The sequence below is a fragment of the Phyllostomus discolor genome, chromosome 7, assembly GCF_004126475.2.
Source record: "Phyllostomus discolor isolate MPI-MPIP mPhyDis1 chromosome 7, mPhyDis1.pri.v3, whole genome shotgun sequence".
In the NCBI taxonomy this organism is placed as follows: Eukaryota; Metazoa; Chordata; class Mammalia; order Chiroptera; family Phyllostomidae; genus Phyllostomus; species Phyllostomus discolor.
Window position 1 is genome coordinate 138,167,540 of NC_040909.2, and position 27,807 is coordinate 138,195,346.

General features: G+C 60.8%; 2 protein-coding genes across 4 annotated transcripts in view; one reads left to right on the top strand and one right to left on the bottom strand.

Annotated features, from left to right (window-relative positions):
- Positions 1 to 4,809: 4,809 nt before the first annotated feature.
- LOC114514592 (lymphocyte antigen 6H-like) lies at positions 4,810 to 26,800 on the bottom strand. Its single transcript, XM_028533796.2, has 6 exons — positions 26,766 to 26,800; positions 26,582 to 26,665; positions 26,216 to 26,338; positions 25,604 to 25,948; positions 12,600 to 12,605; positions 4,810 to 4,820 (listed from the first exon to the last, which is right to left on the bottom strand). Exons 2-4 carry the CDS (start codon positions 26,631 to 26,633, stop codon positions 25,671 to 25,673), a joined length of 453 nt encoding a protein of 150 aa, XP_028389597.1. The 5' UTR covers positions 26,634 to 26,665; positions 26,766 to 26,800; the 3' UTR covers positions 4,810 to 4,820; positions 12,600 to 12,605; positions 25,604 to 25,670.
- The window catches only part of LOC114514595 (lymphocyte antigen 6H-like), a 28,652-nt gene continuing 6,697 nt past the window's right edge, over positions 5,853 to 27,807 (top strand). Inside the window, exons 1-2 of one of the 3 annotated variants that reach the window (XR_004904461.1) lie at positions 5,853 to 5,862; positions 9,721 to 9,804. The gene's annotated coding sequence lies outside the window, so the exon portion shown is untranslated. Of the gene's footprint in view, positions 5,863 to 9,546; positions 9,627 to 9,720; positions 9,805 to 27,807 lie in introns of those variants that run through there. The other 2 variants (XR_004904459.1, XR_004904460.1) reach the window with 2 other exon arrangements.

Sequence of the window (27,807 nt, forward strand, 5' to 3'; positions counted from 1 at the left end):
TTTTGGCCCTGGCTGGTGCGGCTCAGTGGATTGAGCGCCATCCTGCGAACCAAAGGGTCACCGGTCTGATTCCCAGTCAGGGCACAGGCCTGGGCCATGGGCCAGGTTTCCCAGCAGGGGGCGCTCGAGAGAGGCGACCACACGCTGATGTTTCTCTTCCTCTTTTTCTCCTTTCCCTTCCCCTCTCTCTAAAAATAAATAAATACAATCTTTAAAAAAAAACAAAGATCGTCTTTCACTTCTCTATGTTCCTTCCCTTTCAGTTAAAGTCTGCAAAGGCATCCTTTTTTTAAAGTTGTTTCTTTTTTATTTTTTAAATAGGTTTTATTGATTATACTATTGCAGTTGTCCCATCCCCCCCCTTTACTGCCCCCTGTCCTGCACACCCCTCCCACCCACATTCCTCCCCCCCTTGGTTCATGTCCACGGGTCGTACATGTAAATCCTTTGGCTCCTGCATTTCCCGTACTGTTCTTACCCTCCCCCTGCCTGTTGTGTACCTGCCATTTGTGCTGCTCATTCTCTGTACCTTCCCCCCTCTCTCTCCCTCCCCCTCCCTTGTTGGTAACCCTCCAGGTGACCTCCATTTCTGTGACTCAGCTCCTGTTCTAGTTGTTGGCTCAGTTCGTTTTTGTTTTTGGTGGGTTTTTTTTTTTTAGGCACGGTTGTTGATAGCTGTGAGTTTGTTGTCATTTTACTGTCCATATTTTTGATCATCTTCTTTTTCTTAGATAAGTCTCTTTAACATTTCATATAATAGGGCTTGGTGATGATGAACTCCTTTAACTTGACCTTATCTGGGAAGCACTTTATCTGCCCTTCCGTTCTACATGATAGCTTTGCTGGGTAGGGTCATCTTGGATGTAGGTCCTTGCCTTTCATGACTTGGAATACTTCCTTCCAGCCCCTTCTTGCCTGTAAGGTTTGTTTTGAGAAATCAGCTGACAGTCTGATGGGAACTCCTTTGTAGGTGACTGTCCCCTTCTCTCTTGCTGCTTTTAAGATTCTCTCCTTCTCTTTAATCTTGGGTAATGTACTTATGATGCACCTTGGTGTGTTCCTCTTTGGGTCCAACTTCTTTGGGACTCTCTGAGCTTCCTGGACTTCCTGGCAGTCTAGTTCCTTTGCCAGATTGGGGAAGTTCTCCTTTATTATGTTTTTCAAATGTGCTTTCAATTTCTTGCTCTTCCTCTTCTCCTTCTGGCACCCCTAAGATTCGGATGTTGGAACATTTAAAGTTGTCCTCGAGGTTCCTAAGCCTCTCCTCATATTTTTTAATCCTTATTTCTTCATTCTGTTCTGGTTGAATGTTTGTTCCTTCTGGTCCAAACCATTGATGTGAGTCCTGGTTTCCTTCCCATCACTGTTGGCTCCCTGTGCATTTTCGTTTATTTCACTTTGCATAGCCTTCACTTTTTCTTCTATTTTGTGACCATACTCAACCAATTCTGTGAGCACCCTGATTGCCCATGTTTTGAACTGTGCATCTAATAGGTATGTAACAGGGTGCAGCCAAGAGGGGAGCCTCAAATAGGGATCTGTAATGAGATCCAGAAGAGCCTGGAGATCATTGGCTCCACACCACAGGGCCACACCTGCCCAGAATCTGGCAGCTGGAGCCAATTGTGAGAGGAGCCGGAAATGGGGCTGCAGAGGAAGATTGGCGCCGGGATTTAAACCCGAGACGCGGCAGCCATTGGAGGGGGGAGAACCATGTGCAGCCCTGCAAGAGAGAGCCTCACAGCTTTAGCAGAGTGAAGGCTCTCGCGGCCCTAAGAGGGGGAACCACGCGGCTCTGGCAGAGTGGGGACTCCCGCAGCCCTGAGAGGGAGAACCACGCGGCTCTGGCAGAGTGAAGACTCTCGCGGCCCTGAGAGGGAGAACCACGCGGCTCTGGCAGAGTGGGGACTCCCATGGTCCGGGGAGAGAGGACCACATGCCTTTGCCAGAGTGGGGACCCCCGCAGCTTTAGGAGATAAAAGGGGAAGGAAGGAAGGACTGTGTCTGTTTGTGGGTGCTTTAAGGGACTTTAGGATTTTTGGTGAAGACATTAGGTCACTACTTTAAGTCTGTCTAGCATTAAATAAACGTTTCCTTTCCTTTTCACAAATCTCTGGCATCGAGAGACGTCTTTCCTCTGGCGGCGGACATGACGGACCTGGGGGGCTTCTTTCAGTCATAGTGTATCGTCCCAGGCCCCCCTTGTTTGTTCTGTAACAGGTAGACTACCTCTTTACCGGGTAGTTCTATTTTTTCTGGAGCTTTGATCTGTTCTTCCATTTGGGCCTTTTTCTTTCTTTCTTTTTTCTTTTTTTTTGGGGGGGGTCAGGGCACACCTATTATGTTGTAAGGGGCGGAGCCTTGGATAGTCCCCAGGGCGGGGCAACCCTCCCGGCTGTGCTGTGGCACTCTCAGTGGGGGAGGGGTCCCAGAGGGAGCAGTGCCGCTCGCTCCGCTCTCTGCAGGTTTTTACTTGCCCCCCCCCACTCCCCACGAGCACAGGGGGCCCTTCTGGTGCTGGTTCCCGGGTGGGTGGGTTTGTGCACGTTCTAGGACCCCGTGGGTCTCTCCAGCGAACTCTCCTGTGAGGCTGGGAGCTTCTCCTGCTGCCCCAACCCCCACAGGTGCTTTCAGTTGTCCCTCCGGGTTCATCCGCAGCAGCTGTGGGAGTGGCGGGCCCGCCAGCCCCTGATCTGATAAAAGCTCCGGCATCCTTTCCTCCGTGCCCTGGGCGGTGGGGTCTCCCCCTGCAGCACGGCGGCTCCGATACCGTCCTGACCTGCTTGGGGTCCTCTTGGGGCACAAAGGTGGGGCTGCTTGTGGTCTCCTGGAGTCGGGGTGGGTCTCGCCCTCAGCTCCTGGGGCAACAGTTGTAGTTCCGGGTGTTGTCTGCCGAGCTTACTACCTGCTGCTGCCTGAACCACAGTGTTCCAGCTCGGAGTGCCCCGGCGCTGGGGGATTGTGGCTCGGCCTGCCGGTCGCAGGCTGCACTGTCCCGGCGAAGACGGAAAGGTCCAAGTCGGCGTTCATCACGGGGGAGGGAAAGGGCCTGGTGTCCGGCCTTTAGTCCAGAGCTGGGGGGTTTCCCCGCTCCGCCTTCTCCTGCCTGCCCAGTCGACCACCCCTGAGTGTGGTCGGACCTGCCTCACACTCACTCCCCGGATTCCCACTCACAGAACGAACTGCAACGTGTCCACGGGGCCTTTTCTCAGGCCTCTGAGGGCTAGCTCCCAGGCCAGGCCCTGGGAGGCGCTTGAACCCTTCCTCTGGGTTTGGACCCGCTTTCGTGGAAGGGTCTCCTCCGTTCTGCCCAGCAGAACCCTCGCTGACGCCCTTTCTCCCTTCCCTCAGCTCACGGGGGCGGGGGGTGTGCCTGAGGCAGCCCTGAGTGTCTGTCGGGTGTGGGGCTGAGGATGAGCAGACACCCGGCAGGGCACAGCCCACCGGTCCCAGCGCGGCGGCCCGTCCCGCCATCAGCTCGCGGAGGAGCAGGTCCTCTGGGCCTCTCCTTCACTCACGCGACACAGATTCCTGCAGCCCCCGCACGGGGCCGGCCACCGCAGCACGCGCCGCCGGGAGCAAAGCGCTCAGCCCTGCCTCGCCGAGGCCGAGCTCACCGGGCGGTCGGGTGGCCCGTCCTACCAGAACAAGCTGCTGCGGGCGGGCCCTGTCCGCGCAGTGGGGGCGGGGCTGGCGGGCGAGCGTGCGGAGGGCCGCTTCACGCAGCACCCAGGCCTCCCGACAGTGACCGTCACACTCGGCCGTGCTGCCTGGACCAGGGACAGGGAAGTGGGGGCCGAGACGGAGCAGGAAGTCCGGGAGCAGACTCACGCTCGAGGCGCGTGGGTTTGCGCAGGCTTCGGGAGGGCGGGCGCTCCACTGGGGTCCAGAAGCGGTGGGGGGGGGGAGCTGGATGGCCCTGGTCACAGCCACCGGCTCCCAGGTGGGAAGCAGCAGCGAGACGCTCTTAGGAAAAAAATGCAGGAGAGGGGCCTCCTGGCGTCAGTGTCGGAAACCCTTCTGATGCAGGCAGAAAGAACCCGGCAGGAAGGAGAAGCTGGCCAGGCCAAGCAGGGGACAGCTCAGGGCCTCCATGGACCCGATGTCCAGGGAAGGACCGCCCCCACTCGCCCGCTGCCGGTGTGGGAGGGAGTCCAAGTCTGATGGGTGCTGGCAGGGGCCCCCTTGGTCTCCTAGGGCTGTCGCCACAAAGTGCCACAAACCCGGCGGCTTAAAACAGCGCGGATGTGTCAGAACACCAGGACTCGGTCACAGTCCCGCACGCCTGCGGTGCAGAGCCGCGTCGGGCCTCCTGCCCGTCTACGAGAGTGCACCCCGCCTGTGTGCACGGCGTCTTCCACCTCCAGGGGCTGCTGTGGCTGCGGCGAGGAGAGTCCCGCCGGGGGGAACTGCCCCGCGCCCCCGCCCGCGCCCACCGGGCCGCTGACTCGTCACTGCCAGAGCTGACTCAGACGCAGCCTGCGGGTGAATGGCCTGTTTGCAGCAGAATCCTAGGAACGCGTTTCACAACACTCGGAGGCCGACCCACAGGCACCCCAGCTCAGGGGGATCTGGGACCTTCAGCCCCCGGGCCGGGAAGCCGGGAATCCAGGCTGACCAGGCCGGGGCGACGCTCAGCAGACCGCCTACCCCGGGCCTCCCCGCAGCGCACTGCGCTCACCTGCACGTGGGGAACCTTTCGACCCCTCCCTCCACCTCTTCCTTCTGCTCCCCGCGGTCCTCCTCCTAAAACTGCTGCCCCCACGAGAGGTGGGGATGGGCTCTGAGACGGGAGCGCCCGTCTTCCAGGTGGCCAGCACCTGCAACTAAACTGAGGCAGGAGACCGCGCAGGAAGAACCCTGAGACTGCAACACTGTCACCGGCCAGCCGTCAGCGCCCTGGTTGCCAGGCAACGCCCTTTACCACCTAGGTGGAGTAAGCAGTAAACCGAGGCAGGGAGGACGGAGGAGGCGAGTCTCCCATGCTAACTCACAGTCCTGAGCCTGGTCTGATGATATCGCCAGGTGCTCCCACATCACAAGAAACACTGTGTTAGCACAGAAGAAGACAAGTCCTGGAAATTCTACGTAACATTTCCACAATCTGGGAAGGAGAGCCTTGAAACCGTGCTTTCATCCCAAGGCCTGAATGTGGGAGGCGGTCCCTGATGCTTGCAGAAAGAGCCCATACATAACGTTGGAAAGTGCCCCAAGATTTAATTAGCTGCCCCCTGTCACGTATGTGTTTGACAACAGGATGACCAAATGGGGTCTGGAGCAAGATAAGAATTCGGGTGGACAGACCCCCATGCACCCCTAAATTTGGGTGGTCACGTTCCCCCAGGAAAGCTGGTGCCACATTTACCCGTTAATCAATATGTGACTTTTCTCCCTCCTATCCCACCAACTATGTAAGTCCTGAGAACAAAGGACTCGCTCTCTCGCTCTCAGGGGCTCAGGGGGCTCTTGGCTCTCGGGCCACAGGGCCTCTGGCCACCCGGCCACAGGCTGCCCAGGGGCTTGCCGCCCTGGTCTGCAGCCTCTCTCACCCTGCTTTGCCCTGAAACTTTCCCTTTCACCCCCTACTCTACCTGGTCCTGTTCTCTTCCATGGAAGCAGACCCACTAATATACTGATGACACACGACCAGATTTGCTGACATGTAATTCTTTACATGCATCTGCAAGAAGAACCAGGTCTTTCCCGTCAACTAAACTACTTTCCTTTACATCAGCACCTTCCTCTTGAGAACCAGCTCTTGTAGGGGTGGTGGGCCTCTGGATCTGCTTTCGGTTCCGCTTTGTGGCGACTCCAGACGGGACCGTGTGCACTCCCAGGGAGGCCCCGAGGGCCTCGGGGTGGGTGACCAACTGCCTGTGACAGGCGGAGCCTGTGCATGGGAGGCACCTGGTTCCTCTTGCCAACACACGTAAAGAAGTACACATCAGCACGTCTATTAACGAGGAGTCAGGGATAATTCCTGATCTGTTCCCAAGGAGGAGAACCGGCCTCACTGAGGCGGGGGGCAGTGAGGGGCACACATTCAGGGCAAAGCAGGGTGGCACAAGGAAGGGCTGCTGAAGGCCAGCGTGGTAAGCCCCTGGGTAGCCAGAGGCCAGAGAGCCAAGGGCCCCAAAGCTGCGAGCCCTTTGCCCTGAGGATGCATAGAGTGGGTGGGATGGGGAGTTAAAAGGGTCATGCTGGGTGGCAGGTAGGCAGGGTGCCAGCTTTCCCTGGGGACAAAGCAGTCTCAAAGGCTTCCTCCCCACATAACGGGGACGATGCCCAGAGTTTCCAGGGCTCCCTCCCCCAGGCTGAGCTCGTGTTTCTGGCAAGGCTGGAGCACCTGTCAGGCCGAGGGACCAGGCTCTGGATGGCGGAGTCAGTGGGAGAGACAGGTCTCCCCCCTCCCTCCCTGGGTTCACTGTTCAGTCCCGCTCGGTGCTGGAAGGCTCTCCTGGCCACCAGGATGCTGGACGCTGGTCGGCACAGCAGGGCAGCCTCAGGGTGCGCCCTGTGCTGCCTCCTGCCTCCGCCCCCTTGCAAGGGTCTCGGGAATTGCCAGTTCTTCATCTTGGGGGCTCTCCCTGATCTCCCGCTGAGGCATGAGCCTCCTGGAAACCCTTTGTTGGTGAAGGAATCAGGTCTCTGGGGAGTCGAATGGCTCCAGTCTGGGGAGTGAATGGGGATGGACTCCAAGCTTAAAGGTTGTGTTTTTATTTGGGATCTTGTTGCTCAGAGACATGTGCAGGGACTCTTAGAGGGGGAGGAGGGAGACAGGGAGAGAAACACCCTGTGACACAGAGCCTTCATCAGGGGTCTTGCCCATGCCCCCCATGCCCCGACCTGGCACACAGCACACGACCCAGGCATGACCCCTCACTCAGGGACAGGTGGCCTTTCAGGTCACAGTCTGTTGCTCAACCCACTGACTCACCAGCCAGGACTCCCAGTTTCATTTTCCCTTTCTCCCCGGAGGAAGTCAGTTTCCTCTCAGGAGCTCTCCTCTGTGTGTCTGGGTTTCAGTTATTCGTTGGCAGCTTTCTCTCCTTTCAGAGACTTGACCTGGTCTTTGCTGTTTGCAATCCACCAGGAATCTTCTGTCTCTGCCACTTGGACCTCGTCAGGGTGGTTGGCGGTGCCAGGGGGGTGTGAGATAAGATGCTAAGGCTTTCCCCTGGCAGCTCTGGTTCAGTGGACTGAGTGCTGGCCTGCCAGCTCACAGGTCAGGGGTTCGATTCCCAGCCAGGACACATGCCTGGGTGGTGGGCCCGTCCCCCACTGCAGGTGAGCGAGAGGCAGCGTGTGGGTGTACCTCTCTCCCACACTCATGTCTCTCTCCTTCTCCCTCCTTTCCCCTCTGTCTAAAAAATAAGTAAAAGTGAAATATTACAGAATCTAAGGCTGGTGTTCCAGTCCCTCCTTGAAGAGGATTGAGTTTGAGACTGCTTGTGTCTTTGAACTTTGTCTTTGCTTAAGATTGTGTGTCTGTGTCTGTTTTGAAAGGATGGCGGGTCTCAACGTGGAACAGTTTTGCTGAAGGTCAGGGTCTAGTAAAGAGGATGAGATCTTTCCTGTGCAAACTCTCCCTGTTGTTTCAGCCTAAGGATCCTACTGGGAAGGGATGGAAATGGTGGTTTAAGGGGAGAAAGGACCCGAGTCCCGTCTCAGGCAGTGAAACCCAGGAACCAAAGGGGAAGGGGAAAGGGGACATTCTGAAGTTTAGGGGTCCGCTGGGCCAGCCTGCTGTCTCCCTGCTGTTGCTCCAGCCCCGAAGCTGTGGAGGGCAGGGGGTCCTGAGCCGCTCCCTTACCTGCACACTAAGAAGTGCAGTGATCACCGAGAATAAAAATGTGCGTGTCCTTGCCAGGGGAGAGAGAACCGTTTCTGGAAGTTATGGAATAAACCAGTCAATCTAGAGAGAGCTGCCCCCTGGACTCCCAGCCCAGGTGGAGGCCTGGGCAGAAACCCTTCACTTCCCCCCACAACCGAAACGAGGACAACAACCAGTTTGAAAGCAGAAACAACCAGAACTGCCAGAAACCCGAACCATTGGAAGTCCGACCCCCGAGCAGTGGAAGCACAAACAGTCCACAGACGGGGGGGGGGGGGGGGGAGAGGCGGGGAGGGGCAGCGGGTGCACAGGGGAGCGGGCCAGGCGGGGGCCTGCACAGCAGGTGGTCCCACACTTGCGTGAGGATAAAGCAGAGGAACGACCGGGGAGTGGGTCACATCTGGCAAGGAGACGCACTCTGGACATGTGCACGGGGGACCCCAGCAGCCAGGGCTGCAGAGCAGGGCCACCCGCCCATGGGCTCCTGGGGAGGTTCCCCACTTGCTGCCAGGGGTGGAGGACACCTGTGAGGAGACCCAGAGGGAGGAGTCCACCCCCTCCCAGGCACCCCTGAGGCAGGCTCCAGACCTCCCCCGAGACGGCTGAGCTCCAGCCCCAGGGAGCGGCCCCACACGGTGCTGGTGTCCTGGCGGCCCCGCCACCGGAGGTCGGCCCACTGGCCCCGGGGCCCCTCTGCCCTGGAGTGACTGGCTCTGGGGCCTCTGCCTTGTAGGTCTGTGTCGGCTCCCCTGCCCAGCCCTGTGCCCGGGCCCACAGACTGAGACTCTGGGCCTGGGGTGGGTCACCCCCATTCTCGTGTGTGGTGTTACTGCTGCTGCTTGGTCCTGAGTGATGAGTGTTGTCACTAGGCTGGCGTGGGTTTGGCCCCGGGCAGCCATGCCCCCCCCACCCCGGCCTGACGGTGCTGCTTCTCTGGGCCTGCGGCTGGGGCCCAGCTGAGGCCGCGGCGGTCTGCAGGGGCCGGGGCTGCAGCCGGGGTCGTGCCGCACGGGTGCTCTCACCCTGTGCAGGATGCCTGGCACTCTCCACCCAGTGGCCGTCCACACCCGGCCCCCGCTGCTGCCCCACTCACGCGGTCGGACCACCCGCCCTGACGCGGGCTGCGCGTGTGAGACTGAAAACCATGGTTTCCACCCACACGTGCTCGAGACCCACTGAGGATGGATTCCGTGATGTGCATGGTTCCCGGCGGCAGTGAAACCCACGGACAAACACGTGTTAGGGTGTGAGGTGTTTTCTGCTTCTGTGCTTTCTGTGGAGGTCCTTCCTGGGGAGCCCCTGGAGGACCCCGGACAGACCTGGGGACAGGGACTGGGGCCGGGACAAGGGAAGGGAGGTGGGTCACCTCGCGGCTCAGGGGAGGCAAACCAGGACCATCGAGACAGGCCGGAGGGCCCCCCACTTCCTCCTGAGATTCCCACAAGCACCCATCAGTCATCCCTGCCACAGGGCCCCCGAGGTGGCCCCTCCCCCCCTTGTTGGGACTCTTCGGACTGTAACCTGCTGAGGTCCAGGAGGTTCCTCCAGGGCCTAAACCTGAAGGAAGGGGATGGGCTTGTGGTCTCTCCTCTTGCTCAGCACCAGGGTCTCTTGAACTTCAGAATCAAATAGGCCCCGTGACAACCACCATGGGTGGGGCTGGGGCAATCTGCAGGGGGTGGGGGTGGAGCACGGAGCTGGACAGCATATATCAGGGCCAGCGGGGAGGTGGGTGCAGATGCTGCGGCGCTGAAGGAGGCTGAGGCCAGCAGTGAGCACACGGCCAGTGCAGGTGGGAGGAGGCGGGGGAGGTGAGCAGGGGGTCAGCCAGAGAGGGCCAGGGCTGGGGAAGGGAGGCCTGAACCTCAACCTGGGACCCTCCACAGGCACCCGCCTCGTGGCACAGCATCCAGGAAGCATGAGAGGCCTCCATCTGGTCCTGCTGGCGGTCCTGCTGTGCTCGGACCACGGTGAGTGCCAGTGCTGACCGGACCTGTCCTGGGAGTGGGGGTGGGTCCTCAGTCCCCTGCTCCTGGGCCCTGAGGGGTCTGTGCTCCCTGCCCTGGAGGGTGGGCTCCCCGGGTCCTGGGCAGGGGCCTGGAGGCGGCTGCCCAGAGCCCAGACTCCAGTTCGGGTTGTGGTTGTGGTCGGCGGGAGTCTAAAGCCAGCCTTCCTGTCCTCTGAGCCTGGCCTGTGTCCCCACCCCACCCCAGTCCTGAGCCTACAGTGCTACTTCTGTCCTGGGGTCCAGACGATCACGCAGTGCTGGGTCATGACCTGTGGACAGGGACAGAACGTCTGCTTCAAGGGCTACAAGGTCACTACCTGGCAAGGTGGTGAGTTCCCTGCGCCCAGAGCGTGGGGCTGGGTTCAGGGGGTGTCATGGAAGGGGTGTGGGTGTGTCAGGGGCCAGGTCCCTGTCACCTGGGGCTGCTGCCTGTCCCTGCCTCTCCGCCCTCTGCACTGAGCAGCCTGCAGACGCCTCCAGGGGGAAGGGGAGGGGGCTCCCAGCTCATGGAGGGACGGCCAAGGGGAGCTGGTGACCACGGCCACCCCAACAGGGACAGAGGGGGCAAGAAGCTCCCACAGCAGGCACTTTTTCCTCCTGCAGGAGAGAACAGCGAGCTGAGAGGGGGTTGTTCCACTTCCTGTGAGGCGGTTTCCAAAGATGCTGAGAGTGTAAGCGGCTCCGGCCGAGAGCCAGGTCCACTGGGCGACCCATTACAGCACCTGGGTGCGCTGGCCCCCAAGTCTGAAGTGCGTGATGTGTCCTGTTGTAAGACGGACCTCTGTAATGGGGTGTCCGGGTCAGGGCAGAGCCTCTGGGCCCTCTCTGGGGGGCTCCTGCTCAGCCTGGGGCCAGCCTTGCTCTGGGCCCTGCTGTGAGGACCCGCCTCAGGCACAGAAAAGGGTGAGGGCGGCCGTGTCCACGCAGCACCCACGGGGCCCCACGGCAAGCTGGCTGTCCCACCCACACTCGCACGCTCAGACCTGGTAGCGCTCGGCCAAAGGGCTGAGCTGCCCTCCTCCCAGTGCAGGGGCCCAGAGACAGGGCGGCCCCCCTGCACCAACCCGGCTGTGCCCACAAGCCAGTCTGGTTTGCCAGCAGCGACCGTTCACCTCTGCCCCACGAGGCAGGGGCCACCTGCTGGGCAGGGGCCTCTAGGGGAGCCGTCCCACAGCCCCTCCTGCAAGTTCCCCAGTGTGCCCCCCGCAAAGAGATAATAAACTTGGCAGCCCCCGCCTGCTGTGCGTGTGCCACTCAGCCCGCCGGGGGCCGTGGGGGCTCCACACCCACTTCCACAGGAGGCTGGGCTCCCGCCCCATGTCAGGCCCAACCCCGAGGGCCTGGCAGGTTAGGAGGGGCCGTGCCTGAGGGAGCCCCCTCTGCAGCCCGTGGGGCGGCACCCACCCCTTCCCTGCAGCACCTCCTCCAGGCCGGCTCCCTGCCCTGCAGCCCCCGCCCCTGGGGGTGCCTGCTGTCCTGAGCCCCTGGGCCTGGAGGGCTGGGACGGGACGCCCTCCACAGGCCGTGAGGTCCGTTCCTCCCCCGGGTCATCGTTCTCCGCCTTCCCCTCTGCCCACCTGCACCCGCGAGCCCTTGCCTCCACCACGGGAGGGGTGGCCAGCGCCTCACCTCTCCCCAGGGCCTCCCCCCAAGTCTTCCCGGGGGAGAAGTCTCCCTCCACTCCCTGACACCCTGGGACTGAGGACACCTTGGGTGCGGGCCTAGGGCCCCCACGGAGACTGTCAGGGTAGGAAACTGAGGCGTCGAGAGGGGACGAGCTCCCACCCCGGGGTGCTGCCCTCACCCCTCGGTGGGCAGCTGGGAGGGGACCCCAAGTCCCAGCACAGGCTTCCTCGGAGGAGAAAGTGCGGACCAGGGGTCTCTCCCACCCGAGATGAAAGGGAGGCTCAGCCCCACCCCTAACACTGAGGCCCGTTCCCCCTCGCCCCAGGCTTTGGGGCAGCTGTGAAGAGGCGCAGGGCCTGGGGCGGGGACATGCCCCATGGGACGGCAGCTCTGGGGACAGGAAATCCGGAAGCTCCTGCATCCCGGAGTGAACCCCACCTTCCTGCCAGGACTTTGGGCCCACACAAACCTCACCTGAGGGTCCCCCACAGCACAGACCCAGGCAGGGCCCTCGGACACTTGGTGAGCTGTGGGCACAGGCCTTCCTCCTCTGTCCTGCCTTCAGTGTCTGTCCTGCTGGCCCTGCCGCACAGCGGGGGGCAGGAGTCCCTCAGCCCCGCACCCCGCTCCCTTTTCCCTGCAATGGGGAGGTGCCCCCCTCCCCCCATGGCCCCGTGGCAGGTCCCACTGGAGGGAGGCGCACAGAGGGTCTGGGGTAGAGCCGTGCAGGTGTGGGGGTGGACGCATGTGCGTGGTGTGTGGTGTGCGTGGCGTGCCCACTCTGTGTGAGGTGTGTGCCGTGTGGGGGTGGGCAGTGTGTGCGTGCTGTGCGTGTGTGGGGCGGGGACACGGCACCAATGGAGCAGCCAGGGCTGGCACCCCGGGGGCCCCACCCTGGAGGCCCCCAGGATCCCCTTCCCAGACCGGCACCCTGGGTCCGTCCCTGGGTGGGTCCTGTCGGGAGCAGCTCGAGACGGGGGGGGGGGGGGGGCACCTGTGACTCTGCAGGCCACAGGGCATGGGGCTGGGGTGAGTGGGGTGGGGTGACTGCAGCCCCCCTAGAACAAGGGCACCTGGGGCAGGGAGTGCCCCCTTGCCGCTGTCCACAGGGAGAGCCCCAAGAATGAGGACAGAAGTCTTCCAGGAAGGGAGAACAACGACCAGAAAACAGATTCCACCCCCCAGTCATGGGGTCCTGCCCCCCCCAGCCCCCTCCCCCCAGGTCCCCTCCCCTTCCTGAGTGGGTTGCCCAGCACTTCTGAGAGTGCAGGGGCGGCCAGGGGAGGGCCAGGGTGGCTGCGGAAACCCCTGCTGTCCCCCTCTGTGAGCCAGACCTCGGTCACCCGAGGACCTGCACACACTGGGGAAGGGAGTGGGCAGCAGGGACTCCACTGTGACAGAGCAGGGGGCCCAGCCAGGATGGGGACGGAACAGGGTGCTCCAAGGTCTGGGACCCCAGGGGCTGCATGAGAGCTGTGTCCATGTCCGTGACCATGACCTCTGTGAGGGCGTCACACCCACAGGCAAATTGCTGTGGGGAGAAATAAAACTGAGGCCCAAACCTCCACCCGGGCCGGTGTGGCTCGGTGGAGTAAGCACCGTCCTGTGCCTCAAGGTGTTGCCTGTTGGACTCCCCGACAGGGCACACGCCGGGCTGGTGGGCCAGGTCCCCAGTACCGGGTGCCAGAGGGTCAGCCTCACCGGATGTTTGTCTCCCTTCCTTTCCCCCTCCCTTCCCCTCTGTCTAAAAAGAAGGAAAGAATAAAAGATCTCCTGCCAACCCAGAAAACCTCTCCACTCGCCCACTGTGTTATTCAATCAGCACTAAAGCAGGTGAGGGCCTCCCAGGCCAGGGGCCTGGAGGTCCCCATGATGGGCAGCAACCAGGGGGCCACCTGCAGCACTCTGGGGCCCCCGCAGAACTCCCCCAGCCTCCAGGGCGGGGCCCTGGCAGCACCACTGGACACAAGCAGTGCCTAGGAAACCCACCTGTAGAAAAGGTTGAAATGTGTCCCAAAGGGGCAGACAGGAACCTCACAGTGACAGCCTTTCTGAAGGGAGGAGGGAGGGGGGAGGGAAGGGGGAGGGATGTTACTCCCTGCACTCACTCATTCCTTCATTCAACATTCATTCATCATTCATTCATCCACTCATTTGTTCACTCATTCACTCCTTCACTCATTCATTCATCCACTCACTCACTCATTCCTTCACTCTCTCACTCACTCACTCTCTCTCACACCCACTCGCTCCCTCAGCAAAGGTGTGCTCTCCACCCAGGACTCCTGTCCCAGCTCACCTGGCCTGTCTCTGCCCCCCTCTGCCTTGCCCCATCTGAGTGCCTGTCCCAGGGTCCATCCAGAAGACCTCCCGCACCCCTGCACCATGCAGGCTCTTTGCCTGAGACACCCCACAGCTCAGGGACACCCGGAATTTGACCAGCATCTGTCAGGGTGCAGCTGGCCCCTGGTGTGGCCCCACCTGGGCCTGAGGCGGTCAGGGCAGCAGGTGGTTCCCCGAGGGATGCAGGGGCTCCTGAGGCAGGGGGACAGCCTGACAGGCACGTGGGGGCAGCCTGCCTCCCGGCTGCCTCTCACGCTCCTGTGCACGTGAGTGCAGGCCCACTAGAGTGAGACATCTCCTCAGCTCAGGGGCAGCTTGGTGAACACAGGAGGGTCCTAGGGGTGGGTGTCTCTCAGAGACCCCTGCATTGGGCTGTGGAGACCCATGGAGCCACCTGCCACTCCACACAGGGGAGAGGGCCCAGGTGGGGGGGGGTCAGATCCTCCCTCCATGGCCCAGACCACTCGTGCATTCAGCATGCAACTCCCGTCTGCCACTTGAGGCTGCTCCCACAGTGGAAGCCCTTCCAGTCTTGGCAGGGAGTCCTGAGAAGTCACCCCAAGGATTAAAGTCCTGGACTGGGGGCTCCTGTGTTGCTTTCAGGACCGTGGACTGTGAGATGGACTCAGTGGCTTCCGATTCATCTTCTTAAATACAGGAGAGAGTGGGAATGAGGTGACCGGGGTAGGATAGAAAAATACGGAGTAACAGCCCTGGCTGGTGTAGCTCAGTGAACTGGGCGCTGGCCTACAAACCAAAGAGTTGCTGGTTGGATTCCCAGTCAGGGCACAGGTCTTAGCTGTGTGCTGGGTCCCCAGTAGGGGGCACCCAAGAGGCAACCACACGCTCATGTTTCTCTCCCTCTCTCTCTCTCCCCTTTCCCCTTTTCCTAGAAATAAAGAAATGACGTGTTCAAAAACTAAAAAAAAAAATACCGAGTAACAATGTACATATGTTGTTCATGCTAAAAAAATTCATTTCTTACAGGGTGTTTCCTCTGGCCCAGGTGGGCCCCGCCCACAGCCTGAGCCCCGCCCACCCTGCAGGCAGAACTGGGTCCAGGGGCCCAGGCCGAGGCAGAATCCGCTTGTGGGGGACTCAGGGGACACCCCAGCACAGCCAGACTCTTAAGGCCACGAGGCAGGCGGGACATGAAACGTTGTTACCACAAAGCCGCTGTAAAACTTCCATCACCCCTTCCCCTGCAGGGAGATTTATGACACCACCACCGCCCCCCCCCCGCCCCGCCCCTTCCCACCAGCCCTGAGCGGAAGGATGTCTGCCCTCTGCTCCCAGGGTCCCCTGGCCATGCCACCCCGCTGCTCTGAAGCCCCAAGTTCACCCCGCCCCACCCCTGGCTTCTGCCCTCCCGCCTTGCAGGGGCCGGGCCCTGCTGCTCAGCCAGAAGGCTCTACCCTCTTCTGGACCCCCCTCGTCTTCCGTGGGTCCCCCCGCCAGTATGTTCCCTGCACCTCGCACTGTCCTTTGGTGTCAGCCGGGCCCGGGGGAGAGGATGCCCTCAGTGTCTGGGACTTTGGGAACTGGCTCGCCCGTTGCCTACCTCCTCTGCTCCTGGGTGGACCGGCCAGGGCCACTCAGCCTGCACCAGGGTGCTACTCGCACGTTGGCCTCCAGAGGGCGCGCGAAGGCCGCGGGAAGGGGACTGGCACCAGGGACAAGGGCGCAGGCCCCGCCCTCAGGCGGGGAGCGGGGAGGGTTCTCGGCGAGGCCTCCAGGGCCAGGGAAAGCAAGGGGAGAGCTGAGAACCTGGGGACGGGTGCGATCTGGAAGACCACTGCCTGCGGGGGTGCGGGGGTGCGGGGCTGTGCCTAGGAGCTCGGCGTCCCCAGGCATCACCCGACACCTCGCCTCCCCCCAAGGGACGCTATTTAAGGGAGCCCCGCCCCGTGTCCCCAACTATCACCCCCCAGAGCTGGCCTCCGGGTCGCCACCTGCCGTTCCCAGATCGCTCTTAACCAGGAGAAACGCACAAGGGAGGTCTCCGCGCTCCCGTCCCTTAAGGTCCCACTAGGTCAACCCCTCATCTAGGGAAAGGGGTCTGTGCTGTCTGGAGACCCCGGCGGACGGGAGCCTGCGGTCCGCTCCTCTCAGAGAGCCGTCCCGGGGGTGCGGGCTTCAGAGCCGTCCTCCCCTGACTGGGCGTCCCAGGCCCCCTGCACCCGCCGGCCACAGGCAGCTCTGGGGAGGCCGGGCCCGTGCACACGGGCCAGTGAAGGAGCCGGGGCGCCGGCCCCCCATCGCCGAGCCCCTGCACACTGGCGCTGAGGCTCGCGGTCCCCACAGCGCCGTCCCTCTCGCCAGGCGCATCCCCACTCAGATGCCGTCGCCCAGCTATTTACTGATCACCAAGTGCCCGCCAGGCAGGGTTGGAAGCTGGGCAGATGCCCACGGCTCCATGGCAGGAGGAGGAGGGCCTCCCCAGGTCGGCACCCAGCACAGAGGGGAGGGCACAGGCCTGGGAGGCTGGAAGGGGAGTCCCTGTTCCTGGACTGGGTGCCCTGGGGTGAGTGTGGGTTCCAGGAGGGGCCTGAGGCCCCTGTGTGTGGGGCAGGGGCTGGGGGCTCCCAGCAGCACTTGGGACAGTGATCTGAGAGAGGGAGGCAGGGCCAGCCTGAGAGGAGGGTGCTGAGGCTTTCAGAGGGAGAACTGGGCCCAGGCAGGTTAGGCAGGGAGTTCAAGGTCACACGGTGGGCACCACCTCACCAGCTCCTCAGACTGCTCCCCTGCTCACTGAGCTGCCCCCATGGCCACCCCCCCAGCTAGAGCTCAGGCCAGCACCAGGTCCAGGGTCCCTGCCCAACCAAGAGACACAGGCAAGGGAGAGAAGTTTAGGGGCCAAGGGGTCATTCCAGGGCCTCCTGGACCAGCCTGGACAGCATGGGGACCCAGGAGCCGGCCACTTGTGGAGGGCAGTAGGTGCTGACACCAGGCAGATCCTTGGTGGGGCTGGGGGCATGGGGGTTGGGTCAAGGGAGGTCTGGGCCCTTTGCAGCCTGGGGGACACCTGCTCCTAGGAAGTGTGCATATGGGAGGACAGTTAGCCAAGACCAGGGCCACCTCCACCCACAGGGCCCGGGGCTGTGGGACAAAGTGGGGCAGGAAAAGCGAGAAGCACTCCCTGTGCAGGGACAGCCAGCAGAAAGTGGGCAGTTCCTTCTCACAGCCAAAGCATGTGGTAAGTGCAGAGCTTCCTGGGGCGGGGCTAAAGGAGAGGAGGGACCCCCTCCCAGAGGCTGGCCTCAGAGACCCAGGGTGGGTTGGGTGGTGTCTGTGGCCCTCCCACTGCCCAGCCCCTCCTCCCTGGGACACCCTGTGGCCCACACAGAGCCATGCCTTCAGGCTCCAGGGAAAACACCCCTGAAGCTTTCCTAGGCCCACTGTCCCCTGTTTCTGTCATTCAGGGTCACAGAAGACCACACTGGGAGCTGACCTGGACCCCAGCCTCTGAAGACACACTCACACACACACTCACTCACACACACTTGCCTAGGTAGGGCCCTCACAAGGCACCTAATGTGCTCCGAGACCTGGCTTACAGGATGGCCAGAGGGTCGGTCTTCTCACCCAGGCCCATCCTGGCACCCTGCCTGCCTGCCTCAGCCCTCCCCCTCCCCTCATGTCCACTCCCCTCACCACCTTGTCACTCTCTCTGTGGCACAGCCAACACCCAGGAGGGCTGAGGGAAAGGCTGAGGTGTGACAGCTCTCTACAGGTCCTGTGCTGTGAGTGTGAGGGCTGAGTCCCTGGGCACAGGCACGTGACCTGGACTTACAGACCCGTGGGGGGGGCCCTGAGGGGAGGAGGGCACCACCGTGGACTCAAGGAGGGGAGGGCCCTGACCACAGGCTCAGCTGCCCCAACCTTGCTGGTCCCGGCCTCCAGACCAGAAAAGAATGTGTCTGTGAGTTATGAAATACACTTGTCAATCTAAACAACACTAATTTCTTTTCTTTGTCACCAAAAGTGGAAAATTCTCATTAACTTGGGAAACAATACATGCTATTTGTAATAAAAGGGGTCAGTCATGGTGCACAAGTGAAAAAGCCAAAAGCTCCCTTTGATTTTCCAAAACCAACTGTAATTGGCCAACAGAAACCACAGGCACAATCGCACAGTGGGAACAAATTAATTGTTTCCTGCTCTGATATTCTTTTCTTTGTCATTCTGATTGTTGTTTTGAAATGTTGTTACAGAAAAAGCAAATTCCTTGCTGTGGCTGGCATAGCTCAGTGGATTGAGCGTGGGCTGGAACCAAAGCATCAGAGGTTCAGTTCCCAGTCAGGGCACATGCCTGGGGTGCAGGCCACAGCTCCCAGCAACTGCACATTGATGTTTCTCTTTCTCTCTCTGTTTCTCCTTCCCTTCCCTCTCTAAAAATAAATAAATAAAATCTTTAAAAAAAGAAAGAAAAAAATAAAAAGCAAATTCCTTTCTCGATTTCACCGTGATCAGGTCTATAAGTGTGTCATTTTGAGTATTTCTTTCTCATTTAGAGACAGTCATTGTTTCACTCTGATGCATTTGAAAAAAAATGTTACATCTTCAGAAAGGTCTGTGGAAAGGACTCTGCCTTATTCCAAAATATGGCTTTCTGAGAATAACTTTTCAGATTATTTCCCTGAAAGAAGTCGGTGTTTGGGGGGCTCTGGAGAAGGACTGAATTCACAGAGATACTGGGAAATAATCAGGGTAAACAGGAATCAATAGTGGGACTGAATGAACTGGGGATAATTACTGTTGTTGTGGCTTTGTTCTAAATATTGCTGAGTTTTGCACTGGTTTTCATCCAGTCATCTGGTAAATTCCACCCATGTTGAAGCAGTTACCTTTCTCTCCCTGCTGGATCCCTCCAGAATTTGGAAACTGATCCTGAGAGAGTAGTCTTATTTTCATGGCAGTAGGTTCTCTCATGTATTCAATAGGAATCTGATTTTCTTCACTTCCAGTTGTGGACTTGTTCAGCAAGACTTTGACTGGAATGTCATGTCCCTCTCAGACTCGGGATGTCAACCAAATCCTTTAAAGATGAAAGACTGGAGGTGATAAAGGCCCCTTGGAGACACAGCCTGGTGCTGATTCACAAGGTTCATGGCGGCCTTTCAGGTAAGGAGCAAAGGCTGCTTTCCTGGGAGGCAGCAGGGAAGATGCTACCCAGGACACTTTGGGGACCTGGAGAACTTAAGGAACTGACCCATAACAGTAGGTACTGCAGGCAAAGTCGGGTGGCAACTGAGTAGCTTGGCTTCTCTTCCTTGTGGGGCTAACTCAAGTTCAGTATGAAAATTCCTGGTAGCATTGCTGCAAAGTAGACTTAATGAAGCCCACATGACCAATTGCTGTTCCTGTTGTGCTCACGCAAATAATCAGACCAATTGAAACTGGACTTCCTGCAGTACATGAGTTGGTCTTCATTTGGCTCTTTGATGAAAGTGAGGATGATTTAGGAGAAAAAACTGTGTTTAAACAAAATCTGTGGTGCACAGTTATAGGAGACTGTTCTGCCTGGCGTGGGCCCAGCTCCCAATGGGAGATGCACAGGACCCACACCCATGGGTAGGTTCTCCCGTGGAAAATCAGGCCTGCAATGTACCTAGAGTGCTATGAGACTTGCTTTTGCTAAAACTTTCTCACGCTGAATTGAGGCAGCAAACATTTACTGCAAAGTAACTTCCTAAAACCCATGCTAAACTTTCCAAGAACCAGTGTAACCTCTTGAACCACTTTTGCCTTTTCATGTGCAAATATCCTGTTTCTGTGATGTGATTAGCAACATCCTCTCCTTTGTTTTGTGTGAAAGGGAACCACCTAAAGCAAGCCAGTGCATAGTAAATGAGGTCCTTCCTGCAATGTGCCCAGAAAGAATAAAAGCTCACCAAAGCAAGGGCTGAGGCTTTGGGCTCCTCTTGAGAGAAAAGTCGCCCACCCTTTTTCTCCACAGGACTCGGCAGTCCCTGTGAAATTCTTTTGTCTCAGCTACAATGCTGTGGACCCCCTCACCAAGGTCTGAGACACACAGATATGGACATGAGACTCGAATCTTGTGACTTGACTGTAAAACTTTATTTTTCCCTTAAGAATGAGATTCAGGGTTCATTCTCCTAACTTTTGGAAATATTTGGGCTACAGCACTAACTTTCACAGAAAAGGAAGGAGAATTGAGAGTGGAGGTTTGAAACAGTGAAGGTTGTCATGCTGGGAAGTTGGAACCCGCCCCACCATTCTTCTGACATTGTAGCTGTGAGGGCCGGCACTCACCACTGTGCAGCTCGTACATGCACGGCCTGTTTGCATAACAATCCGAGGAAGTAATGGCTCAAAAGGCACAGACTCTGATCTTGAAGCACCTCGGCTCCAGGAGATTTGCTAACCTTCCCCCATGGAGGCTGGGGTGACACACTCCAGGTCATCACGGGCCTTCTCAGAATGCACTGTGCTCACCTGCCTGTGGAGAAGCTTTCAACCCCTGCCTCCATCTCTTCCTTCTGTTCCCCCGTCCTCCTTCCAAAACTGCTGCCCCCATGAGAGGTGGACATGGGCTCTGAGATGTGAGTCTCCTGTCTTCCAGGTGGCCAGCACCTGCAACTAAACTACTTTCCTTTACATCAGCACCTTCCTCTTGAGAACCAGCTCTTGTAGGGGTGGTGGGCCTCTGGATCTGCTTCGGGTTCCCCTTTGTGGCGACTCCAGACGGGACCATGTGCACTCCCAGGGAGGCCCCGAGGGCCTTGGGGTGGGTGACCAGCTGCCTGTGACAGGCTGAGTCTGTGCATGGGAGGCACCTGGTTCCTCTTGCCAACACACGTACACATCAGCACGTCTATTAACGGGCAATCAGGGATAATTCCTGATCTGTTCCCAGGGAGGAGAACCGGCCTCACTGAGGTGGGGGGCAGTGAGGGGCACACATTCAGGGCAAAGCAGGGTGGCACAAGGAAAGGCTGCTGAAGGCCAGCGTGGTAAGCCCCCGGGTGGCCAGAGGCCAGAGAGCCAAGGGCCCCAAAGCTGCGAGCCCTTTGTCCTGAGGATGCATAGAGTGGGTGGGGTGGGGGTTAAAAGGGTTCATGCTGGGTGGCAGGTAGGCAGGGTGCCAGCTTTCCCTGGGGACAAAGCAGTTTCAAAGGCTTCCTCCCCACATAACGGGGACGATGCCCAGAGTTTCCAGGGCTCCCTCCCCCAGGCTGAGCTCGTGTTTCTGGCAAGGCTGGAGCACCTGTCAGGCCGAGGGACCAGGCTCTGGATGGCGGAGTCAGTGGGAGAGACAGGTCTCCCCCCTCCCTCCCTGGGTTCACTGTTCACTCCCGCTCGGTGCTGGAAGGCTCTCCTGGCCACCAGGATGCTGGACGCTGGTCGGCACAGCAGGGCAGCCTCAGGGTGCGCCCTGTGCCGCCTCCTGCCTCTGCCCCCTTGCAGGGGTCTCGGGAATTGCCCAGTTCTTCATCTTGGGGGCTCTCCCTGCTCTCCCGCTGAGGCATGAGCCTCCTGGAAACCCTTTGTTGGTGAAGGAATCGGGTCTCTGGGGAGTTGATGGGCTCCAGTCTGGGGAGTGGATGGGGATGGACTCCAAGCTTAAAGGTTGTGTTTTTATTTGGGATCTTCTTGTCCCCGGGCGCCATGTGGGGGAAGGGATGGTGGGAAGTTTACAACGGCTTTGTGGTAACAACCTTCAATGTCCCGCCTGCCTCGAGGCGCTTTGACCTTGTCACCTGTCTGCTGCCTTAAGGGTCTGGCAACACCGGGGAGTCCCCCTGAGACCCCCACACCCCGATCCTGCCTCGGCCTGGGCCCCTGGACCCAGTTTTCTCTGCCGGGTGGGTGGGGCTCAGGCTGGGGGCGGGGCTGGCCTGGGCCAGAGGAAACACCCTGTAAGAAATGAATTTTTTAGTATGCACAAGATATGTACATTGTTACTCGGTATTTTTCTTTTTTAGTTTTTAACACTTCATTTCTTTATTTCTAGGAAAAGGGGAAAGGGGAGAGAGAGGGAGAGAAACATGAGCGTGTGGTTGCCTCTTGGGTGCCCCCTACTGGGGACCCAGCACACAGCTAAGGCCTGTGCCCTGACTGGGAATCCAACCAGCAACTCTCTGGTTGGTTTGTAGGCCAGCACCCAGTTCACTGAGCCACACCAGCCAGGGCTGTTACTCCGTATTTTTCTATCCTACCCCGGTCACCTCATTCCCACTCTCTCCTGTATTTAAGAAGATGAATCGGAAGCCACTGAGTCCATCTCACCGTCCACGGTCCTGAAAGCAACACAGGAGCCCCCAGTCCAGGACTTTAATCCTTGGGGTGACTTCTCAGGACTCCCTGCCGAGACTGGAAGGGCTTCCACTGTAAGAACAGCCTCAAGTGGCAGACGGGAGTTGCATGCTGCATGCACGAGTGGTCTGGGCCATGGAGGGAGGATCTGACCACCCACCACCCGGGCCCTCTCCCCTGTGTGGAGTGGCGGGTGGCCCCATGGATCACCACAGCCCCATGTGGGGGTCTCCGAGAGACACCCACCCCTAGGACCCTCCTGTGTTCACCAGCCTGCCCCTGAGCTGAGATGTGTCACACGAGTGGGCCTGCACACGCGTGCACAGGAGCGTGAGGGGCAGCCGGGAGGCAGGCTGCCCCCGGGTGCCTGTCAGGCTCTCCCCTTCCCTCAGGATCCCCTGCATCCCTCGGGGAACCACCTGTTGCCCCGACCGCCGTCAGGCCCAGGTGGGGCCACAGCAGGGGGCAGATGCACACTGGCAGACGCTGGTCAAATTCCGGGTGTCTGAGAGCTGTGGGGTGTCTAAGGCAACGAGCCAGCATGGTGCAGGGGTGGGGGAGGCCTTCTGGATGGACAGGTGGGTGGGCACTGAAGATGGGGCAAGGCAGAGGGGGGCAGGGACAGGCCAGGTGAGCTGGGACAGGAGTCCTGGGTGGAGAACACTCCTTTGCTGAGGGAGTGAGTGGGTGAGTGAGTGAGTGCAGGGAGGAACATCCCTCCCCCCTCCCTCCGCCCTTCAGAAAGGCTGTCACTGTGAGGTTCCTCTCTGCCCCTTTGGCACACATTTCAACCTTTTCTACAGGTGGGTTTCCTAGGCACTGCTTGTGTCCAGTGGCGTTGCCAGGGCCTCGCCCTGGAGGCTGGTGGAGTTCTGCGGGGGCCCCAGAGTGCTGCAGGTGGCCCCCTGGTTGCTGCCCATCATGGGGACCTCCTGGCCCCTGGCATGGGAGGCCCTCACCTGCTTTAGTGCTGACTCAATAACACAGTGGGCAGGTGGAGAGGCTTTCTGGGTTGGCAGAAGATCTTTTATTCTTTCCTTCTTTTTAGATAGAGGGGAAGGGAGGGGGAAAGGAAGAGAGAGAAACATCCGGTGAGGCTGACCCTCTGGCACCCGGTACTGGGGACCTGGCCCACCCCGCAGGTGTGTGCCCTGTCGGGGAGTCCAACAGGCAACACCTTGATGCACAGGACGGTGCTCACTCCACCGAGCCACACCGGCCAGGGTGGAGGTTTGGGCCTCAGTTATATTTCTCCCCACAGCAATTTGCCTGTGGGTGTGACGCCCTCACAGAGGTCATGGTCACGGACATGGTCACAGCTCTCACTGCAGCCCCTGGGGTCCCAGACCTTGGAGCACCCTGTTCCCTCCCCATCCTGGCTGGGCCCCCTGCTCTGTCACAGTGGAGTCCCTGCTGCCCACTCCCTTCCCCAGTGTGTGCAGGTCCTCGGGTGACCGAGGTCTGGCTCATAGGGGGGACAGCAGGGGTTTCAGCAGCCACCCCGGCCCTCCCCTGGGTGCCCCTCCACTCCCAGAAGTGCTGGGCAACCCACTCAGGAAGGGAGGGGACCTGGGGGGAGGGGGCTGGGGGGGGGGCAGAACCCCATGACTGGGGGGTGGAATCTGTTTTCTGGTCGTTGTTCTCCCTTCCTGGAAGACTTCTGTCCTCATTCTTGGGGCTCTCCCTGTGGACAGCCGGGGAAGGGGGGACTCCCTGCCCCAGGTGCCCTTGTTCTAGGGGGGCTGCAGTCACCCCACCCCACTCACCCCAGCCCCATGCCCTGTGGCCTGCAGAGTCACAGGTGCCCCCCCCCCCCCGTCTCGAGCTGCTCCCGACAGGACCCACCCAGGGACGGACCCAGGGTGCCGGTCTGGGAAGGGGATCCTGGGGGCCTCCAGGGTGGGGCCCACTGGGTGCCAGCCCTGGCTGCTCCATTGGTGCCGTGTCCCCGCCCCGCACACGCACAGCACGCACACACTGCCCACCCCCACACGGCACACACCTCACACAGAGTGGGCACGCCACGCACACCACCCACCACGCACGTGCGTCCACCCCCACACCTGCACGGCTCTACCCCAGACCCTCTGTGCGCCTCCCTCCAGTGGGACCTGCAGTGGGTCGTCGGAGCAACGACGACCCGGGGGAGGAACGGACCTCACAGCCTGTGGCCCCCCTCCCCCCCATTGCAGGGAAAAGGGAGCAGGGTGCGGGGCTGAGGCACTCCTGCCCCCGCTGTGTGGCAGGGCCAGCAGGACAGACACTGAAGGCAGGACAGAGGAGGAAGACCTGTGCCCACAGCTCCCCAAGTGCCCGAGGGCCCTGCCTGGGTCTGTGCTGTGGGGTACCCTCAGGTGAGGTTTGTGTGGGGCCAAAGTCCTGGCAGGAAGGAGGGGGTTCATTCTGGGATGCAGGAGCTTCCAGATTTCCTGGCCCCAGAGCTGCCGTCCCACGGGGCACGGCCCCGCCCCAGGCCCTGCACCACTTCACAGCTGCCCCAAAGCCTGGGGCGAGGGGGAACGGGCCTCAGTGTTAGGGGTGGGGCTGAGCCTCCCTTTCAGTTCGGGTGGGAGAGGCCCCTGGTCCGCACTTGCTCCTCCGAGGAAGCCTGAGCTGGGACGTGGGGTCCCCTCCAACCTGCCAACTGAGGGGTGAGGGCAGCACCCCGGGGTGGGAGCTCGTCCCCTCTCGACGCCTCAGTTTCCCACCCTGACGGTCTCTGTGGGGGCCCTAGAGGCACACCCAGGACATCCTCAGCCCCAGGGTGTCAGGGAGTGGAGGGAGACTTCTCCCTCGGGAAGACGTGGGGGGGGGGCCCTGGGGAGAGGTGAGGCGCTGGCCACCCCACCCGTGGTGGGAGCAAGGGCTCGAGGGAGCAGGTGTGCAGAGGGGAAGACGGAGCAACGACGACCCAGGGGAGGAACGGACCTCACGGCCTGTGGAGGGCGTCCCGTCCCAGCCCTCCAGGCCCAGGGGCCCAGGTCAGCAGGCACCCCCAGGGGCGGGGGCTGCAGGGCAGGCAGCAGGCCTGGAGGAGGTGCTGCAGGGAAGGGGTGGGCACCTCCCCACGGGCTGCAGAGGGGGCTCCCCCGGGCCCGGCCCCTCCTAACCCGCCAGGCCCTCGGGGTTGGGGCCTGACATGGGGCGGGAGCCCAGCCTCCTGTGGAAGTGGGTGTGGAGCCCCCACGTCCCCTGGTGGGCTGAGTGGCACACGCACAGCAGGTGGGGGCTGCCAAGTTTATTATCTCTTTGCGGGGAGCACACTGGGGAACTTGCAGGAGGGGCTGTGGGGCGGCTCTCCCAGGGGCCCCTGCCCAGCAGGTGGTGCCTGCCTCGTGGGGCAGAGGTGAACGGTCGCTGCTGGCAAAGCAGACAGGCTTGTGGGCATAGCCGGGTCCGTGCAGGGGGGCCGCCCTGTCTCTGGGCCCTGCACTGGGAGGAGGGCAGCTCAGCCCTTTGGCCGAGCGCTCCCAGGTCTGAGCGGGCCAGTGTGGGTGGGACATCCAGCTTGCCGTGGGGCCCCGTGGGTGGTGCGTGGACACGGCCGCCCTCACCCTTTTCTGTGCCTGAGGCGGGTCCTCACAGCAGGGCCCAGAGCAACGCTGGCCCCAGGCTGAGCAGGAGGCCCCCAGCGAGGGCCCAGAGGCTGCGCCCTGGCCGGGACACCCCATTACAGAGGTCCTTCTCACAGCAAGACAGACTCTGCACATCAAACTTGGGGGCCGGCAAACCCAGTTGCTTGGATATGTTTGCCAGTAGACTTGGCCCTGGGCCTGAGCCGTACATTGTCTGCATCATGTAAGACACCTCCTCACAGGAAGGGGCACAACCCGCACTCTTCCCGCTGACCTTCCGTCCTGCAGGAGGAAAAAGTGCCTGCTGTGGGAGCTTCTGGTCCCTCTGTCCCTGTTGGGGTGGCCGTGGTCACCAGCTCCCCTTGGCCATCCCTCCATGAGCGGGGAGACCCCCCCCCCCGGAGGCCTCTGCAGGCTGCTCAGTGCAGAGGGCGGGGGGGCAGGGACAGGCAGCAGCCCCAGGTGACACGGACCTGGCCCCTGACACACCCACACCCCTTGCATGAGGCACCCTGAACCCACCCCACGCTCTGGGCACAGGGAACTCACCATCTGGCCAGGTGGTGATCACGGTGCCCTTGAAGCAGAAGTTCTGTCTCTGTCCACAGGTCATGACCCAGCACTGTGTGGCCATCTGGGCACCAGCACAGAGGTAGCACTGTAGGCTCAGGGCTGGGGCAGGGTGGGGACACAGGGCAGGCTCAGGGGACAGGAAGGCTGGCTTTAGATCCCCGCCGACCACAACCACAACCCGAACTGGAGCCCGGGCTCTGGGCAGCCGCCTCCAGGCCCCTGCTCAGGATCCGGGAGGCCCACCCTCCGGGGCCGGGAGCACAGACCCCTCAGGGCCCAGAAACAGGGGACTGAGGACACACCCCCACTCCCAGGACAGGTCCTGCCAGCACTGGCACTCACCGTGGTCCGAGCACAGCAGGACCGCCAGCAGGACCAGATGGAGGCCTCTCATGCTTCCTGGATGCTGTGCCACGAGGGGGGTGCCTGCGGGGGGGGGGGGGCCCAGGTTCAGGTTCTGGCCTCCCCTCCCCAGTCCTGACCCTCCCTGGCTGACCCCCTGCTCACCTCCCCCGCCTCCTCCCACCTGCACCGGCTGTGTGCTCACTGCTGGCCTCAGCCTCCTTCAGAGCAGCAGCATCTGCACCCACCTCCCGGTTGGCCCTCATATCTTCTGCCCTGCAGCCTATCGCACCCCCCTCTCCTGGGGAACGCCCTAGCCCCACCCATGGTGGTTGTCACTGGGCCTATTTGATCCTGAAGTTCAAGAGCCCCAGGTGCTGAGCAAGAGGACAGACAACAAGCCCATCCCCTTCCTTCAGGTTTAACCCCTGGAGGAACCTCCTGGACCTCAGCAGGTTACAGTCAGAAGAGTCCCAACAAGGGGGGGAGGGGCCATCTCAGGGGCCATGTGGCAGGGATGACTGATTAGTGTTTGTGGGAATCTCAGGAGGAAGTGGGGGGCCCTCCCGCCTGTCTCAGTGGTCCTGGTTTGCCTCCCCTGAGCCGTGCGGTGACCCACCTCCCTTCCGTTGTCACGGACCCAGTCCCTGTCCACAGGTCTGCCCTGGGTCCTCAAGGGGCTCCCCAGGAAGGACCTCCACAGAAAGCACAGAAGCAGAAAACACCTCACACGCTAACACGTGTTTGTCCGTGGGTTTCACTGTCGCCGGGAACCATGCATGTCACGGAATCCATCCTCAGTGGGTCTCGAGCACGTGTGGGTGGAAACCATGATTTTCAGTCTCACACGCCCAGCCCGCACCTCAGGGCGGGTGGTCCGACCACGGTGAGTGGGGCAGCAGTGGGGGGGCTGGGTGTGGATGGCCAATGGGTGGGGCGCGCCATGGCGGTCCAGCACCAGGTGAACAGCACCCGTGCGCATGACCCCGGCTGCAGCCCCCAAGCCCCTGCCGAACCGCCGCGGCCTCAGCTGGGCCCCAGTGGAAGCCCAGAGAAGCAGCACCATCAGGCGGGGGGGGCGGGGGGGCATGGCTGCCGGGGCCAAACCCACGCCAGCCTAGTGACAACACTCATCACTCAGGACCAAGCAGCAGCAGTAACACCACACACGAGAATGGGGGTGACCCACCCCAGGCCCAGAGTCCTCAGTCTGTGGCCCGGGCACA